The sequence below is a fragment of the Salmo salar genome, chromosome ssa16 (genome assembly GCF_905237065.1).
Source record: "Salmo salar chromosome ssa16, Ssal_v3.1, whole genome shotgun sequence".
NCBI classification, from domain to species: domain Eukaryota; kingdom Metazoa; phylum Chordata; class Actinopteri; order Salmoniformes; family Salmonidae; genus Salmo; species Salmo salar.
This window is the reverse complement of record NC_059457.1, coordinates 82541451-82561242: the sequence shown is the minus strand read 5'-3', so window position 1 is coordinate 82561242 and position 19792 is coordinate 82541451. Positions and strand designations below refer to the sequence as shown.

Sequence of the window (19792 nt, the reverse complement as noted above, 5' to 3'; positions counted from 1 at the left end):
CCTGCAACGCCCTACTGTACCACCCACTAACACTCAGGGAGAATCTCTCTCCTCACCTCCTTCTCAAAACCCATTGGAGGAGAAGGTCAAAGGGGCGGGACCTCTGGCTTTGGGTTTTGAGAAGGAGGCGAGGACACAAGGAGTATGCAATTCAGATTCTCTCCCACAGTTACATCATACTGTATCTTCACACACAGACCCAATCAATCACACACAGATAGTATAATACATCAAACTGTATCAACAAGTAGACACGATCAATCACACACAGATTGACTAACGATCCCTTTCGGGGGTCTCAGACAGACAAACCATGGTGGTAATCGCTGGTAACCATGGAGAGAGGCAGACACAGGAAGGACATGAGGGAGTGTTTGTGTGTGTGTGTGTCTGTGTGTGTGTGTATGAGGAGACAGCCAGAGAGCAGACGTTAATTAATTCAAGTAATGGCTCGATTAATCAAACACAGCTGTGTGAGTCTCGCCCTCCTTTCTGATAGGTTAACAGGCTAATGAACACATTAATAAAGAGTGGGAGGCAAACAGGTGGTACATCACTGGGACATCACAAGGGCAGGACTGACGGATGGACGGACACACAGCTACAGTCTCTCTGCCATTCTACCAAAGACCTGACCATTTGAGGTCTGATATTTGGTATTTTAAGCAGACCTACGTTCAAATAGTATTTACTTTCTTTCAAATTCTTCATCTGTGCTTGATTGGGCTTGCCTGATGCAATGGAACCAATGGAATAGTTCCAAAAGTCCAAACCCCACCCATCTGGCGCTCCAGGCAGACTTAATTAAAAGTATTTGAAAGAAAACAAATGTTATCTATCTGAACCTGCAGGTCTGACTGCCCTAACGGACTGTTCCATTCCCTGTGTGTAAGGGTGGGGGGTAGAAAGAGTGGAATACTCCACCTTGAACTCCATGGGGGTGTACTTCTCGTTCTTTGGCGTCGTGTTGCCCTTATAGCTGAGGTGGTTGGGTGTGGTGGGGTGGATGACGGCTGACTCCTGGGAGGGCTTGTGGAGTCGTTGGCAGTAGGCGTAGACCAGGACCGACAGCCCCACGGCTGCAAAGAAACACAACACTCCCGTGGCCATCAGGTGGAATAGAGAGAAGGCTGGTAGGAGGAGAGAAAAAGAGACAGAGTTTGAATATTATTGGTATTATTTACTCCATCATTGATTTAACATGTTCCAATATGTTTGCTTTGGCAATGTAGTCTTGTTCCCAAAAATAGCGAAGCCTTAAATAGGTTTGACTAAGTGCAGCTAAGCTAGTGATCAGACCTGGGTTGAAATACTATTTGAAATCAGTTAAAACGCCTTATCTGTTCTTAATTGAGCTTGCCTGGCTAAATGGAACATTTCTAAAAGTGTAAACCCTGGTCATATAGCACTGCAGCCAGGCTAGAGCGGAAGCTAAAAGTCTTGGAAAGATTACAAATAGTATTTGAACCCAGGTCTACTAGCAACATTGCAATAGCTCCATAATGTTTTTGTCATGAGAGGATCCGCTCAAAAGACCAAAAATCATACTGAAACTAAAGCCTTGTTCACACTGCACGCCTTAAGACTCAAATTAGTTCTTCAAATCTGTTTTGGAATACTGACTGTCCAAACAGTAAGTTACAAGTGACCAAATCAGATTTGTGTGTGTTCAGACAGCAGTCATTTGCTGACGTTGCTATGCTACTTGTCATAGTAACGACAGATGTGTGCGCAGTGGTGTAGGCTGATTGGTGGTGCTCATGCTTCTTATCACTCAGAAGTTATGTAGCAAGCTAAGGTGACAACAATGCCTCCCTGTTTAGAATTTTCAAATTCATAGTGGAAGTACACTTTTTATTTAAACCTCAAAGGATAAGATGATCCAACTTTCAAAACTAGTCCTTTTCGGCTAGCCACAGCCGTCAGCTAGCTAGCTGTTTAGCTTTCTAGCACATTCAGTAATTTGTTCTTAAATTAACAAGCTAATTAGCTTCCACATGGTCTTGTCAAAACTGTCAACCCACTAATTAGTAAGCAACAATATATACCAAATAAATCATATTTGACCGTTCAGACAGAAGTTGCACAGTCAGGAATCAGATTTGTATCTGATTGCAAACCACCTACAAAGGTGGTTTGAAATATGGCTTGAAATATTTGATTCCATGTACTTTTTGGCTGTTCAGACTGCAGGAAAAATAACAGATTCGGACCAGATATGGACTAAAATTGGATTTGAATCACTTCAAACTGCCAATGTGAACAAGGCTTTAAGGCTCTATTCAATCAGATCTGCTTTAGCCTACATCCACATAGCGGTTGTTTTGGCAGTGTCAGAACTGCGTTAGAGCTGTCACATCCACAAGCGGCTCCTGGCATCATTCCTAAAGCAGACATTGCCATTGGCTGAACGGTGTCGCATTAATAGAAATCCCTTTCAGCCTTGTTTAGAAGTTTTAACACTGTAATGTGAGATGTAATCTACACGTTGATTAGGCTGATTGTTTAATGATTTTTGATTTGAGCACAATTATTTCTATATAGCCTACACTTTCTCATTCTGAACTTCTAATGAGAGTGGGACGGGGTGTGGCTTCGTGACAATGATCAATAGCAGCTTCTCCCTGATTTGACAGCTGCAACACAGTTACACCTCCGACACCACCAAAATATCAGCTGTGGGTATTTGCTATCGCCGGTTAACGCTAGATCTGATTGAATCTAGGCCTAAAGCTTTTAGGAATGATAGCATTGTGTGTAATCATGGTGGCGATGATTCATTTGTGATGCAACGGGAGTGGGAAGGGCGTAAAACAAGAGGAGAGGGGGAGGGAGAGGAAGGGGGTGACGAGAGGCACGCTCCATGTCCTTGGGGTCCCTGTAACCCCCCACTGGGATGGTGAGGAGGGGGGATTCTCGTAATTCACTTACCCCCACAACGCTGATCGTTATCCTGTCCAGGCAGAATGACTGCAGAGAAAAATAGAGAGAGAGAAAAATAGATGAAAGAAATAGGGAGGAACCGAGAGAGAGAGAAACAGACTGTTACTGCAATGCACAATTCAACTAGCCAATAGAGTCAAAGATCCCCACAATCACAGAGTACCACTTTCTGCAGCAAAACCAACCAAGCACTGCCCATAAAGTGATGGTCAGCTGGCTATTTAGCAGTGTGTTCAAAATGTTGGGGGCTGACCTGGCACCTCGGGGGGCTGGCAGGGCCTGCTCGCGGTGGCATTGCCCTGACACAGGCTGGGGTCTGCCTCCCGTTCCCCACACTCCCTGCTGCGATGCTGCAGCCCCTCCTCGTCACACTCCCCCCACTCTGACCACACCAGCCAGCCACCTGGAGGAACGGCGGAGGAGGAGTGGAGGGGGTTGGAGGAGAGGGTGGACGGAGAGAAGAGAGGAGGATGAGTTGTTGTACCACTAGAAGTCAAAGCAAAGCCACAGTGAACTCAACATAGCAGCTACATAACCTTAACATGACTTATGCACCATCATTTAAATTAAATTAGTTACTTTGAATGCTCAACATTTTTAAGACAATATTTGTATGAACGAATGCTGCAAATATGTGAACCTGTGCAGGATATGATTGAATGTTGTGTATCTGTGTATGACTGAGTGCTGCATATCTGTCATCTATGAATCTGTTCATTCTGCATACCTTCACAGGTGTGTGTGTTGCACAGGGCCTCTTCAGTGTGCAGGCCGATGCAGATGTCACCTCCGTGGGCGGGGGCAGGGTTGCTACAGGTACGGGTACGCTGGTAGTGCCCACCTCCACATGTGGCAGAGCAGTGAGACCATGACGCCCAGCACGACCAGGTTCCTTTCACTGGACACACACACACACCAAACTTTTATAGAAAATATAAAATATTTATTTCCTGTAGTCCTTCAGTCAGTATACAGGTTGAAAAGGGCTGATTTGGACACTGATAAGCACCTACATTGGAACACAGTGGCTGTATAGCAACAGGTTACACAGCTCTGGCTCTGCGCTTCACAGCTCTGGATGGGTTTGGACTGACAGACGTTCTGAACTTGTGCACCACGCGCAACAAGAAGTTGCCCCCATCCCTCCAGATAATTGGTCAACTTTTGCACATTTGTTGTTGTCTGAGTGAGGGGAATGCTGTAAATGACGAGGACTCGATGTATTTTGAAAGAAGATACGTTGAGAATTATAATAAATACCGATTTGATGTCATCCAAGCCAAACACCCGTGAGTCCAAATGTACACTTCACATTTCCACATCATAAAACTACTGTCATATAGTATATGTTTATGATCACTATGTTGATGTATAGTTAGTTAGTTACAAGATGACATGGCGTCATACCCTGGGTTGTCCTGAACAAAATGAGCCTATGTTTGTTGCATTGTGAACATTTTCAGTGGACCACGCACCAGAATACATTCATGACCAGTGGTGGAAAAAGTACCCAATTGTCATACTTGAGTAAAAGCAACAATACCTTAAAAGAAAATGACTCAAGTGAAAGTCACCCAGTAAAATACTTCTTGAGTCAAAGTCTAAAACTATTTGGTTTTAAATGTACTTAAGTATCAAAAGTAAATGTAATCGCGAAAATATAATTACAGTTGAAGTCAGAAGTTTACATACACTTAGGTTGGAGTCATTAAAACTCGTTTTTCAACCACTCCACAAATTTCTTGTTAACAAACTATAGTTTTGGCAAGTCGGTTAGGACAACTACTTTGTGCATGACACAAGTAATTTTTCCAACAATTGTTTACAGACAGATTATTTCACTTATAATTCACTGTATCACAATTCCAGTGGGTCAGAAGTTGACTGTGCCTTTAAACCGCTTTAGAAATTCCAGAAAAATATGTCATGGCTTTAGAAGCTTCTGATAGACTAATTGACATCATTTGAGTCAATTGGAGGGGTACCTGTGGATGTATTTCAAGGCCTACCTTCAAACTCAGTGCCTCTTTGCTTGACATCATGGGAAAATCAAAAGAAATCAGCCAAGACCTCAGAACAAAAATTGTAGACCTCCACAAGTCTGGTTCATCCTTGTCTGGTTCATCCAAATGCCTGAAGGTACAAATCTGTACAAACAATAGTACGCAAGTATAAACACCATGGGACCACGCAGCTGTCATACCGCTCAGGAAGGAGACGCGTTCTGTCTCCTAGAGATGAACGTACTTTGGTGCAAAAAGTGAAAATCAATCCCAGAACAACAGCAAAGGGCCTTGTGAAGATGCTGGAGGAAACAGGTACAAAAGTATCTATATCCACAGTAAAACAAGTCCTATATCGACATAACCTGAAAGGCCGCTCAGCAAGGAAGAAGCCACTGCTCCAAAATCGCCATAAAAAAGCCAGACTACGGTTTGCAACTGCACATGGAGACAAAGATCGTATTTTTTTTTAGAAATGTCCTCTGGTCTGATGAAACAAAAATAGAACTGTTTGGCCATAATGACCATCATTATGTTTGGAGGAAAAGGGGGAGGCTTGCAAGCCAAAGAACACCATCCCAACCGTGAAGCACAGGGGTGGCAGCATCATGTTGTGGGGGTGCACAAAATAGATGGCATCATGAGGAATGAAAATGATGTGGATATATTGAAGCAACATCTCAAGAAATCAGTCAGGAAGTTAAAGCTTGGTCGCAAATGGGTCTTCCAAATGGACAATGACCCCAAGCATACTTCCAAAGTTGTGGCAAAATGGCTTAAGGACAACAAAGTCAAGGTATTGGAATGGCCATCACAAAGCCCTGACCTCAATCCTATAGAAAATTTGTGGGCAGAACTGAAAAAGTGTGTGCGAGCAAGGAGGCCTACAAACCTGACTCAGTTACACCAGCTCTGTCAGGAGGAATGGGCCAAAATTCACCCAACTTATTGTGGGAAGCTTGTGGAAGGCTACCCGTGATGAAAGAAATAAAAGCTGAAATAAATCATTCTCTCTACTATTATTCTGACATTTCACATTCTTAAAATAAAGTGGTGATCCTAACTGACCTAAGACAAGGAATTTTTACTAGTATTAAATGTCAGGAATTGTGAAAATCTGAGTTTAAATGTATTTGGCTAAGGTGTATGTAAACTTCCGACTTCAACTGTAGGTATCAAAAGTAAAAGTATAAATCATTTCAAATTCCTAATGTTAAGCAAACCTGCATGATTTTCTTGTTTTTTACAGTTACGGATAGCCAGGGGCACACTTCAACACTTCAACACTACATAATTTACAAACTAAGCATTTCTGTTTAGTGAGTCTGCCAGATCAGAGGCAGTAGGGATGACCAAGGATGTTCTTTTGATAAGTGCATGAATTAGACAATTTTCCTGTCCTGCAAAGCATTCAAAATGTAACTAGTAATTTTGGGTGTCAGGGAAAATGTATGGAGTAAAAAGTACATTATTTTCTTTAGGAATGTATTGGAGTAAAAGTAAAAGTTGTCAAAAATATAAATAGTAAAGTACAGATACCCCAAAAAACGACTTAAGCAGTACTTGAAAGTATTTTTACTTAAGTACTTAACACCACTGTTCATGACTCCATTCTATGCGGACCAAAATGATGATCTGCTTCTCTGAATTGCCTTGTGAAAACCTAACGTATTTTATAATTTAGCTAGTCATGTTGGCAGTAGAACAAGCTTTCATATGATGCCCATCTGAAAACATTTTATTCATGCTTTTTAGACCAGTTTAGTGAAAAACACAGACTTTTAAAGGCAATTTACGCTTAAGCCGGCTTCAGCAGCTTTTACCATGAATGCGATCTCCGAGAACGTGGGGAAATTGCCTTTAAAAGGCTATTGTCGGCTTTGAAGGAATCCCAATCTTGGTTCTACACTGCCCGTTAAGTTAATCGGTCAGTACAGTATTTGAGCAGATATACAGTAGCACTGGAGTAGTCTTTGTCTTACCTGGGCAGGGCTGGGAGTTACCGTCCTGGGAGTTGCAGTCCTGGTACTCCACTGGGGATCCACTACAGGCACTGGGGCTGCTCTTGCCCTCGGCTGAGGCACAGGTACGCTTGCGCGTGCGGAAGCCTTTGGCACACTCCTGGGAGCAGGTCGACCATGTCTCCCACGGCGACCACCTGGTGCCACCTGGTTGTCGGAGCAAAGGTCGACCACTACTGCCTCCTCCACTGGTCCTGACCAAGTCTTCAACCAGAGCTGAACCACAGATATAATCATACATGAGACATTACAACACAAAAGGTGATTTACAATATTCTTTTTACTTCTCAAAGTCAAAAATATGTTGTTTTCCTAATGGTATGGTAGGAAACAGAGAACAGCTCTGATAAACAATGGTCTTCTGTGACCTAAAGCTTGGCAATGAAATAACTGAAAATGGGCTGGTTCTAAGAGTGCAGAGGCTTCCTTCCTCATTACATGGTATGATAGTAACCTGTGCAGTTAGAATCTGGGCCAAACATTCAACTGTGGGGTAAAATCTGGGTTAATCGGTTCTAGATGAACTCTTTGAAAAGGGGAAAAAAAGCAACACGTCACCTAAATTATGGAAATGACTTCAATAATGAATTGATAGCTTTTTATTTTCTGTCTGTGTGGTTTGAAACCAGGGCAGCAGTAATATTTCATACTGTCCATGTTACTGTGAGGCCAGATGTCTCCTCTAGAGTCTAGACAGCGCCTCTGTGACACAGTGTTTGGACCCAGTGACAGCCTGTGACATGGTGTTTAGGCCCGGTGACAGCCTGTGACATGGTGTTTAGGCCCGGTGACAGCCTGTGACATGGTGTTTAGGCCCGGTGACAGCCTGTGACATGGTGTTTAGGCCCGGTGACAGCCTGTGACATGGTGTTTCGGCCCGGTGACAGCCTGTGACATTGTGTTTAGGCCCGGTGACAGCCTGTGACATTGTGTTTAGGCCCGGTGACAGCCTGTGACATTGTGTTTAGGCCCGGTGACAGCCTGTGACATTGTGTTTAGGCCCGGCGACAGCCTGTGACATGGTGTTTAGGCCCGGTGACAGCCTGTGACATGGTGTTTAGGCCCGGTGACAGCCTGTGACATTGTGTTTAGACCCAGTGACCATACGGTTGCTCTGTTCTCTGCAAATCGTCGCAAACACATCCTCTCTATCTGCCTTGCTTCACATGGAGCCTGTCTTAAATATACACACACACACACACACACACACACACACACACACACACACACACACACACACACACACACACACACACACACACACACCTTCTCCCCCGTCTAGTTACTGTCAGCAGGAGAGGCGTTCTGCCTGCCTGTCTGACCTTTAAATCAATGAGAGGCTGTGCACTGTGACACCTACCCCCCCCGGGGAGCCTGTCACTGGGTATGACCGCCCAGATCGTCCCGCCCCAGTGAGCACAGCATAGGTCATCCCAGCTGGCCGGTTAAAAACCACAGCACACTGCATAACATCAGAGGCTTAGCAGGCTTTTCTGTCTGTCTGTCTGTCTGTCTGTCTGTCTGGACTTGGTTCTTTAGAAGGGGAGTGGAAAGGTGTGTGAGTGTATGTCCAGTATTAGTGGGACGGCCTCAGACTTACCTTCAGTCTCACAGGTGGCGGTGCCGTCGTTGGGGCAGACGCGGGTCTCCACCTTCTTCTTGCCCAGCTGCAGCTGATGAGGGTCTGGAAGGAGGGCCCTGCAGGTGTAGCGGGTCCTCTGCTCCTGGCGGGCTCCGTCCTGGGTCACATTCACCGGCATCCAGGGGGTCCAGGGGGTGTTGCGACGGACCTCCGGACACGCCTCCAGGTTACAGGTCTTGTATTCCTAAGGGAGTGTGTTTTAGGGAAGAGGAGAGAGGGGAGGGGAGAGGATAGAGGGGAGAGGGGAGAGAGAGGATATGTCAGTTTCAACCTGACTGTTCATCCTCAGGCTATGATAAATGAATAATGAAAGATGCCATTCACTAGATCAAATAAGGGTGTTATCTGTGAGAAAGTTGTAGTAAAGGGTGTGTGTGTGTGTGTGTGTGTGTGTCTGTGTGTGTGTACAGTACCAGAGCACATCCTGGGCAGGTGTTCCCCTTCTCACAGCTCCTGACCCGGGAGTGGACCCCTCCTCCACACTCTGCACTGCACTGAGACCAGGAGCCCCAAGACGACCAGAACACAGGCAGGGGACATGGGCTCTTCTCATTGCACAGCCTGCAGACACACACGCGCACACACACACGCGGTAAACCTGCAGTCCTACTCTTTCTGCCTGGTGGTCTCTGTAAGAGAAGGTGAACCACTGCTTTACAATATGTGCACCATTTCAGGGCTTTGCATCGCTGAACCAGGGTCTCCTGCAACGCCACAATACTGTGTTAACCTGCTGAGCTAAAGCTGAGGGCATTACACATCTCGTCTGTCACTAAGCATATGATGCAAGATGGGGAGAAAACCTGACTGAATGTACACCTGACTGAATGTACACCTGACTGAATGTACACCTGACTGAATGTACACCTGAATGAATGTACACCTGACTGAATGTACTGCATTGTGTCCCTCTGTCTCACCTCTCGTCTCGGCCTTGTCCCACACAGACACGCCCCCCATGCCGGGGTGAGGGGTTGTTGCAGGAGCGCTGGCGCACCTCGTACCCGATGCCACAGCTGGTGCTGCACTGACCCCAGGAGGACCAGGGGGTCCAGCCTCCGTTCCTAGAGGAGGGAGGGAGGGAGGGAGGGAGGGAGGGAGGGAGGGAGGGAGGGAGGGAGGGAGGGAGAGAGAGAGAGAGAGAGAGAGACTCAGAGGACACACAGATTCACCTAAAACTCTAACAGCCTAGTCTATTGTAAACTCTCTGAAAGCAGAAGAACAGAACAAACATTGCTGAGTCTACGTGTGCTTGTCTGGGAAGCTGACTCGGCTAAGGCATACAAAAAATCCACCTAATTTGATTAAGTGCTTCAGGCCGGTGGAGCTTCCCTTCTAATTAAATTGGTGCTCCTGTAAAATACCCTCCTGTAAAAGACCCTTCAGCTCCTCCGTCTCTCTCCTGCATAGTAACACAGTAAAGTAAGCAACAGGAAGCCACCAGTGAAGACTGTAATCTCTCTAATAACACACAAACGCACCCACACACGTTTGTTTTACTATTGATTTCCATTCAAAATCCTATTTTCCCTAACCCCAAACCCAACCCTATTTCTCTACCCTAATCCTAACCACTAACCCTAAAATAGCCTTTTCCCTTGTGGGGACTGGCAAAATGTCCCCACTTGTCTGAATGTTCCTTGTTTTACTATCCTTGTGAGAACTTCTGGTCCCCACAAGGATAGTAAAGCCAAACACACACACACACACACACACACACACACACACACACACACACACACACACACACACACACACACACACACACACACACACACACACACACACACACACACACACACACACACACACACACACACACACACACAAATAGACCTGCTATACTGAGAGGTGACAGTTATTTGGTTTTCAACTCACTCTCTAGATAAATCCAATCTATTTTGCCTAATGAGGGAAACCTCTACTAATAGAGGGCAAGGGAGTCCTTGAGTTTCCTCTGAGAACATGTCAACACTGTCTGGAAGTTGGACTCTGCTGCTGCTGGTCTGATGCTACAACTTGAGTTTCCTCTGAGAACATGTCAACACTGTCTGGTAGTTGGAAGTTTATTGTAAACTCTCTGACAGCAGAAGAATAGAAGAATAGAACTCATCAAGAATAGAACAATAGAACATAGTGTGCTCGTCTGCTGCTGGTCTGAAGTCTCATGCTGCTACTTGTCTTTGTCTAGAGATCCATTTAAGGTCAACATGTACAATACCTTCTCATCAAATATACTGACAGTTTGTTAACATGCTGGAAACAGAATGAAAGCGGACTCAAACGCGCGTCAGCCCAACTGGAACAAAAAAGGTGAATCAGGTGCTCAAATGAGGGACTTGATAATCCCCAAAAGCTCCAGGAAACACGCTCTGACTGCTGACGGTCATGACTATTCCCCTTTTGGGAAGTCAGTAACTGTTATGATGTTTGGTAGTGAATGATGAATAGTAGACTGTAGCTTCCCCTGTCTTCTTTCTCTACAGTACCTGGAACAGTTGGCCACCTGGATGGTGGGGCCCTTGCAGTTGGAGCCTCCACACTGAGGGACTGGACTGTTACAAGAGCGTGAGCGACACGCGCAACTGGTGCTGGCGCCCTCCCTGTCGTCGTGGTTACAGGGTTGCCATGGCGCCCAGGGGCTGAAGCCGCCGTCCTGGGTCAGGTTCCTTACCTGCGAGCGGGCAGGAGTTCAGCATCAGAAGGGACCAATCAGAGAGGGGGTCAGAATGGTGGCTAATGGGGAAAAGTGGTAGGAGAGAGAGGAAGGTGGTAGGAGAGAGGGGAAGGTGGTAGGAGAGAGGGGGAGGTGGTAGGAGAGAGGGGGAGGTGGTAGGAGAGAGGGGGAGGTGGTAGGAGAGAGGGGGAGGTGGTAGGAGAGAGGGGAAAGTGGTAGGAGAGAGGGGAAGGTGGTAGGGGAGAGGGGAAGGTGAGAGGGGAAGGTGGTAGTGGAGAGGGGAAGGTGGTAGTGGAGAGGGGAAGGTGGTAGTGGAGAGGGGAAGGTGGTAGTGGAGAGGGGAAGGTGGTAGGAGAGAGGGGAAGGTGTGTGGGGAAAGTAAATGAATGTGTGGGGAAAGTAAATGAATGTGTGTGTGTGTGTGTGTGTGTGTGTGTGTGTGTGTGTGTGTGTGTGTGTGTGTGTGTGTGTGTGTGTGTGTGTGTGTGTGTGTATGTATATGTGGTTTGGTGTGTATGCGTGTGTTTGTTTTCCTACATTATCAAGACCCCTAACATTTCACCTGAATGTCCTGAAGAGGTAGGAAAACCTGTTGTTTTTTTACATGTACAAAATGTTCAGGTTCTGAATTTGTTCAAATGCTATTTTAAGCTTAAAGATTAGATTCAGGTTTTTGGTGTTATGGTTATGGTTAGGTTTAGATTTAAAGGCTAGGTGTAAGGTTAGGGTTTTGGGGTTAAGGTTAGGATTAGTAGTAGGGTTAGGGGTTAGGGAAAATAGGATTTTTAATGGTCAAACATTTTTACACTCCAGAAAGTCCTGATATTTCATGAAAACAAAGTGTGTGTGTGATACATATGAGGTGTGTGTTACATATGAGTTGTGTGTTCGTGTGACCCTTACCGGGCACTCAGTGATATTCTGGCTCCACTGGCTCATGTTGGAGCTGTCCTCGATGGTGGTGCATCGCTTCTGCTTACGGTCCCAGCCACAGTAGGGGTCTCGGGCGTCCAGGCAGTGCCTGTAAGACCCCAGGGCACAAAAACAGCAGTCAATGGAGAGGGACAGCACTGGAAAAACGCCTCACACCTCAACTCACTCAACAACATGTTAGCGTAAAGCTAGGAAAACAGCTCTCCTCCAATAGAACCCATACAGTATCAGACTGGTGCTAGTTGAGATGTTGACACATCAATGGGGATCCACTCTGACATATGCTCCACTGTAAGGCACCGTGCCACACGACACGCTTCACTGCAACTAAGTGTTTGTACGCTCCAGATAAAACACAAGCTAATTTCAGTCATTAAATCCAGGATTGTTAATGAAATGAAGTTGTCAGAGAGTCCGGGAAGGGAACCCCCTAGCTTAGTAATGCTGTTTGACAACGTGTTTGTGAAAAGGCACAGGTCAGGGCAGCCCGTAGAAATAGATACAGGACTCTGGTGTTTACCAACTTATTATTATTATTATTATTATTTATTTTATTTCACCTTTATTTAACCAGGTAGGCAAGTTGAGAACAAGTTCTCATTTACAATTGCGACCTGGCCAAGATAAAGCAAAGCAGTTCGACAACATACAAAAACACAGAGTTACACATGGAGTAAAACAACATAGAATCAATGATGCAGTAGAAAAAAAAATAAGACTATATACAATGTGAGCAAATGATGTGAGATAAGGGAGGTAAAGGCAAAAAAGGCCATGGTAGCAAAGTAAATAAAGTATAGCAAGTAAAACACTGGAATGGTAGATTTGTAGTTTGAAGAAAGTTCAAAGTTAAAATATAAATAATATGGTGCAAAGGAGCAAAATAAATAAAATAAATAAATACAGTAGGGGAAGAGGTAGTAGTTTGGGCTAAATTATAGATGGGCTATGTACAGGTGCAGTGATCTGGGAGCTGCTCTGATAGCTGGTGCTTAAAGCTAGTGAGGGAGATAAGTGTTTCCAGTTTCAGAGATTTTTGTAGTTCGTTCCAGTCATTGGCAGCAGAGAACTGGAAGGAGAGACGACCAAAGGAGGAGTTGGCTTTAGGGGTGACCAGAGAGATATACCTGCTGGAGCGCATGCTACAGGTGGGTGCTGCTATGGTGACCAGTGAGCGGAGATAAGGGGGACTTTACCTAGCAGGGTCTTGTAGATGACCTGGAGCCAATGTGTTTGGCGACGATTATGAAGCGAAGGCCAGCCAACGAGAGCGTACAGGTCGCAGTGGTGGGTAGTATATGGGGCTTTGGTGACAAAACGGATGGCACTGTGATAGACTGCATCCAGCTTGTTGAGTAGGGTATTGGAGGCTATTTTGTAAATGACATCGCCGAAGTCGAGGATTGGTAGGATGGTCAGTTTTACGAGGGTATGTTTGGCAGCATGAGTGAAGGATGCTTTGTTGCGAAATAGGAAGCCAATTCTAGATTTAACTTTGGATTGGAGATGATTGATGTGAGTCTGGAAGGAGAGTTTACAGTCTAACCAGACACCTAGGTATTTGTAGTTGTCCACAAATTCTAAGTTAGAACCGTCCAGAGAAGTGATGCTGGACAGGCGGGCAGGTGCAGGCAGCGATCGGTTGAAGAGCATGCATTTAGTTTTACTTGTGTTTAGGAGCAGTTGGAGACCACGGAAGGAGAGTTGAATGGCACTGAAGCTCCTCTGGAGGGTTGTTAACACAGTGTCCAAAGAAGGGCCAGAAGTATACAGAATGGTGTCGTCTGCGTAGAGGTGGATCAGAGATTCACCAGCTGCAAGAGCGACATCATTGATGTATACAGAGAAAAGAGTTGGCCCAAGAATTGAACCCTGTGGTACCCCCATAGAGACTGCCAGAGGTCCGGACAGCAGGCCCTCCGATTTGACACACTGAACTCTGTCAGAGAAGTAGTTGGTGAACCAGGCGACGCAATCGTTTGAGAAACCAAGGCTACTGAGTCTGCCGATGAGGATGTGGTGATTAACAGAGTCAAAAGCTTTGGCCAGGTCAATGAATACGGCAGCACAGTATTGTTTCTTATCGATGGCGGTTACGATGTCGTTTAGGACCTTGAGCGTGGCTGAGGTGCACCCATGACCAGCTCTGAAACCAGATTGCATAGCGGAGAGGGTGCGGTGGGATTCGAAATGGTCGGTAATCTGTTTGTTGACTTGGGTTTCGAAGACCTTAGAAAGGCAGGGTAGGATGGATATAGGTCTGTAGCAATTTGGGTCAAGAGTGTCACCTCCTTTGAAGAGGGGGATGACAGCAGCTGCTTTCCAATCTATGGGAATCTCAGACGACACGAAAGAGTGATTGAACAGGCTAGTAATAGGGGTTGCAATAATTTCGGCAGATAATTTTAGAAAGAAAGGGTCCAGATTGTCAAGCCCAGCTGATTTGTAGGGGTCCAGATATTGCAGCTCTTTCAGAACATCAACTGAATGGATTTAGGAGAAGGAGAAATGGGGGAGGCTTGGGCGAGTAGCTGTGGGGGTGCAGTGCTGTTGAATGCAGTAGGGGTAGTTAGGTGGAAAGCATGGCCAGCCGTAGAAAAATGCTTATTGAAATTCTCAATTATAGTGGGCTTATCGGTGGTGACAGAGTTTCCTATCCTCAGTGCAGTGGGCAGTTGGGAGGAGGTGTTCTTATTCTCCATGGACTTTACAATGTCCCGGAACTTTTTAGAGTTTGAGTTGCAGGAAGCAAATTTCTGTTTGAAAAAGCTAGCCTTGGCGTTTCTAACTGCCTGTGTGTATTGGTTTCTAACTTCCCTGAAAAGTTGCATATCGCGGGGGCAGTTCGATGCTAATGCAGAACGCCACAGGATATTTTTGTGTTGGTTAAGGGCAGTCAGGTCTGGGGAGAACCAAGGGCTATATCTGTTCCTGGTTCTAAATTTCTTGAAAGGGGCATGCTTATTTAAGATGGTGAGGAAGGCATTTAAAAAAAATAACCATAGAAGTAGTAGAAGAAGAACGTGGACTACTTCAAAATGTAGATGGCCTCAATGGTGCTGCCCGTGCTCTCACAGACGCCATAATGGGACAGATACAATGATAAGACGTCTATCAAAGTCAATGGGCAGCCTCTCTACCATAAGACTCTGTCTGACAGGCACAGATGAGCACAGCCTCTCTACCATAGGACCCTGTCTGACATGCACAGGTTAGGGCAGCCTCTTCATGTAGGACTCTGTGAGGGGTCCTTCTCTTCCTGGTTGTTTTTCTGGCTCCATGAGGCCGAGATGGAGCAGAGAAAACAGGTCTTATTGACCCAGAGCACTCAGTGGGCTGATGTAGAGAGCAAGAGGCCTGTGTGTGTGTGTGTGTGTGTGTGTGTGTGTGTGTGTGTGTGTGTGTCTGTGTGTGTGTGTGTGTGTGTCTGCCTTGAATTATGGAGCAGAAGAGATAGTGTGTCAACATTGTGGAAGCATTTCAAGGTGTAGTATGTGTAGTATGACTTTTCTTATGACCCATGTAGTGCTTATGAAGACTTTGTGAACACTCTATTAAGCCTTTTATAGATGGGTTTGATTATTTGCTGTCTTTGTATCTCCTGTTCCCTTGTATCTGTGCAAGACAATGGGTCAGTCCCAAATACCACCCTATTCCCTATATATTACACTACTACCCATGGGCCCTCGTCAAATTTAGTGCACTATATAGGGAATAGGGTGCCATTTGGGACTAAGCCATCTACATTCTGATGAATGGAATATAAATGCACTAACACCAGCCTAGCTAGGACTTATTGGTATTCTGTATAGGGAGCGCGACCAACAAAACACTCCCCTGCAATAAATAGTTGACAGATCAGTTCCTGATAATCAGCAGTAACATCAGTTTAGCAGGCAGCGGGGAAGAGACTATCTAACAACCACTGTGTTGATCACCCTGCTGACGGGCTGGCGGCTACAGACTGCACTAAATAATGGTTGTCTGAGAGGGATGGGAAGGGGGCAGGGGTATGCTCATAGGGTGTGTGTGTGTGTGTGTTACACAAATTATTATGTACTAGGGTGTGTGTTTTGTGTGTGTGTGTGTATACTGTATGAGAGAAAGATTTGATGGGGTTGAGAGTATAAACGTTTCTCTGTGAGACCCAAGTTAGGACGGCATGGGTTAGTTTGGGCTTCCAGTCCAGTGAAGGCTCTTTTCTCCAGGTTCAGAGAGCCTCTCTCTACAGCAACAATACATTGCTAAGCAGTGGGGGGGTTAACAAGCCCCCCCCCCCCCACACACCCACTAACTGTCCCTCAAACCCCCGCCTCATCTCCCAATGAGTGGGCCCCCTCTGGAAACAGTTTATCACACGACAGCCCCCCCGTCTACCAGACAAGGTCTCACTCTGGGGGTACGCAAGAGAGGGATGGAGAGAAGGAAGGCGAGAGGAGAGGAAAGGAGGGAGAAAGAGATGATGTGACAGGAGAGGAGGATAGTATAAAGAAAGCCACTCCCAAGCTGCACCAGTAATCATCACCATATATTGCCAGCAATCAACATCTCCATCTATCAATCACCAGTAATCAATATCTCCATCTGTCAATCACCAGTAATCAATATCTCAGTATTTCCCTACATAAAGCCATCCAATGGACTTTCTGTCTGCCTTACATTATGGAGCGGAAGAGATAGTGTGTCAACATTGTGGAAGCATTTCACGGTAAAGTTTAGTATGATGGTAAAGTCTAGTAAGCCATCTACAATCTGATGAATGGAATATAAATGCACTAACACCAGCCTACCTGTCACGTCCTGACCAGTAAAAGGTGTTATTTGTTATTGTAGTTTGGTCAGGGCGTGGCAGGGGGTGTTTGTTTTGTGTGTTTCAGTGTATGTTCTATGTTATCTATTTCTATGTGTTTATCTATTTCTATGTTGGGTTTTTGGCAGTGATCTCCAATTAGAGGCAGCTGGTTGTCGTTGTCTCTAATTGGAGGCCATATTTACTTGGGTTTGTTTTCACTTGTGTTTTGTGGGTGGTTATTTTCCTGTATAGCCTGTGTTGTCTTACGGAACTGTTTTGTCGTTTTGTTTATTTTGTTTAAGTGTTTTTTCTTTAAATAAATTAAGAAGATGAGCACTTTACCCGCTGCGCCTTGGTCCAATCCTTACGACGCCTATGACACTACCTAGGACTTATTGGTATTCTGTATAGGGAGCGCGACCAACAAAACACTCCCCTGCAATAAATAGTTGACAGATCAGTTCCTGATAATCAGCAGTAATATCAGTTTAGCAGGCAGCGGGGAAGAGACTAACAACCACTGTGTTGATCACCCTGCTGACGGGCTGGCGGCTACAGACTGCATTAAATAATGGTTGTCGGAGAGGGATGGGAAGGGGGCAGGGGTATGCTCATAGGGTGTGTGTGTGTGTGTGTGTGTGTGTGTGTGTGTGTGCGTGTGTGTGTGTGTGTGTGTGTTTTCACACATTATTATGTGCTAGGGTGTGTGTTGTGTGTGTGTTACACACATTATTATGTGCTAGGGTGTGTGTTGTGTGTGTGTGTATGTGTGTGTTACACAAATGATTATGTACTAGGTTGTGTGTGCTCTTGTGTTTGTATATATCCTGGGAGGAAAACCCCAATAAAGCCCCTACATTATTGTAAAAAACTTTTCACCCAACCCCAGCCTCTACTCCTCTTCCCCCCAAACCCAGCCTCCACTCCACTCCCCCCCAAACCCAGCCTCCACTCCACTCCCCCCAAAACCCAGCCTCCACTCCACTCCCCCCCAAACCCAGCCTCCACTCCACTCCACTCCCCCCCCAAACCCAGCCTCCACTCCTCTTCCCCCCAAACCCAGCCTCCACTCCTCTTCCCCCAACCCCAGCCTCCACTCCCCCCAAACCCAGCCTCCACTCCTCTTCCCCCAAACCCAGCCTCCACTCCTCTTCCCCCCAAACCCAGCCTCCACTCCACTCCCCCCAAACCCAGCCTCCACTCCTCTTCCCCCCAAACCCAGCCTCCACTCCTCTTCCCCCCAAACCCAGCCTCCACTCCTCTTCCACCCAACCCCAGCCTCTACTCCTCTTCCCCCAAACCCAGCCTCCACTCCACTTCCCCCAAACCCAGCCTCCACTCCACTCCCCCCAAACCCAGCCTCTACTCCTCTTCCCCCCAACCCCAGCCTCTACTCCTCTTCCCCCAAACCCATCCTCTACCCCTCTTCCCCCCAAACCCAGCCTCCACTCCACCTCCCCCCAAACCCAGCCTCCACTCCTCTTCCCCCCAAACCCAGCCTCCACTCCTCTTCCCCCCAAACCCAGCCTCCACTCCTCTTTCCCAAACCCCAGCCTCCACTCCTCTTCCCCCCAACCCCAGCCTCTACTCCTCTTCCCCCCAAACCCAGCCTCCACTCCACTTCCCCCAAACCCAGCCTCCACTCCACTCCCCCCAAACCCAGCCTCTACTCCACTCCCCCCAAACCCAGCCTCCACTCCACTCCCCCCAACCCCAGCCTCCACTCCTTTCCCCCCCCCAACCCCAGCCTTCACTCCTCTTCCCCCAACCCCAGCCTCCACTCCTCTTCCCCCAACCCCAGCCTCCACTCCTCTTCCCCCCAACCCCAGCCTCCACTCCTCTTCCCCCAACCCCAGCCTCCACTCCTCTTCCCCCAACCCCAGCCTCCACTCCTCTTCCCCAACCCCATCCTCTACTCTTTTCCCCCAACCCCAGCCTCCACTCCTCTTCCCCCAAACCCAGCCTCTACCCCTTTTCCCACCAATCCCAGCCTCTACCTCTTTTCCCCCAACCCAAGCCTCCACTCCTCTTTCCCCAACCCCAGCTTCCACTCCTCTTCCCCCCAACCCCAGCCTCCACTCCCCTTCCCCCCAACCCCAGCCTCCACTCCTCTTCCCCCCCAACCCCAGCCTCCACTCCTCTTCCCCCAACCCCAGCCTCTACACTTTTTCCCCCCAACCCCAGCCTCCACTCCTTTTCCCCAACCCCAGCCTCCACTCCTTTTCCCCAACCCCAGCCTCCACTCCTCTTCCCCCAACCCCAGCCTCCACTCCTCTTCCCCCAACCCAGGCTCTACCCCTTTTCCCACAAATCCTAGCCTCTACCTCTTTTCCCCCAACCCAAGCCTCCACTCCTCTTCCACCCTACCCCAGCCTCCATCCCTCTTCCCCCCAGTTAACCACTTCCCCATTCTACTCTCCTCACAGTTAACCACTTCCCCGTTCTACTCTCCTCACAGTTAACCACTTCCCCATTCTACTCTCCTCACAGTTAACCACTTCCCCATTCTACTCTCCTCACAGTTAACCACTTCCTCATTCTACTCTCCTCACAGTTAACCACTTCCTCATTCTACTCTCACCCAGTTAACCACTTCCTCATTCTACACTCCCCACAGTTAACCACTTCCTCATTCTACACTCCCCACAGTTAACTACTTCCTCATTCTACTCTCCCCACAGTTAACCACTTCCTCATTCTACTCTCCTCACAGTTAACCCCTTCCTCATTCTACTCTCCTCACAGTTAACCACTTCCTCATTCTACACTCCCCACAGTTAA

At 46.9% G+C, this 19792-nt stretch overlaps 1 protein-coding gene across 2 annotated transcripts in view; it reads right to left on the bottom strand.

Annotated features, from left to right (window-relative positions):
• The window catches only part of LOC106575804 (semaphorin-5B), a 136387-nt gene that overhangs the window by 5479 nt on the left and 111116 nt on the right, over positions 1-19792 (bottom strand). For both annotated transcript variants that reach the window (XM_045698154.1, XM_045698155.1), the window contains 10 exons: positions 12190-12307; positions 11099-11283; positions 9530-9673; positions 9023-9170; positions 8568-8793; positions 6929-7183; positions 3671-3841; positions 3197-3346; positions 2932-2970; positions 925-1130 (listed from right to left, as the gene is read on the bottom strand). In XM_045698154.1, coding sequence (XP_045554110.1) covers positions 925-1130; positions 2932-2970; positions 3197-3346; positions 3671-3841; positions 6929-7183; positions 8568-8793; positions 9023-9170; positions 9530-9673; positions 11099-11283; positions 12190-12307 — 1642 coding nt within the window. The remainder of the gene's footprint in view (positions 1-924; positions 1131-2931; positions 2971-3196; positions 3347-3670; positions 3842-6928; positions 7184-8567; positions 8794-9022; positions 9171-9529; positions 9674-11098; positions 11284-12189; positions 12308-19792) is intronic.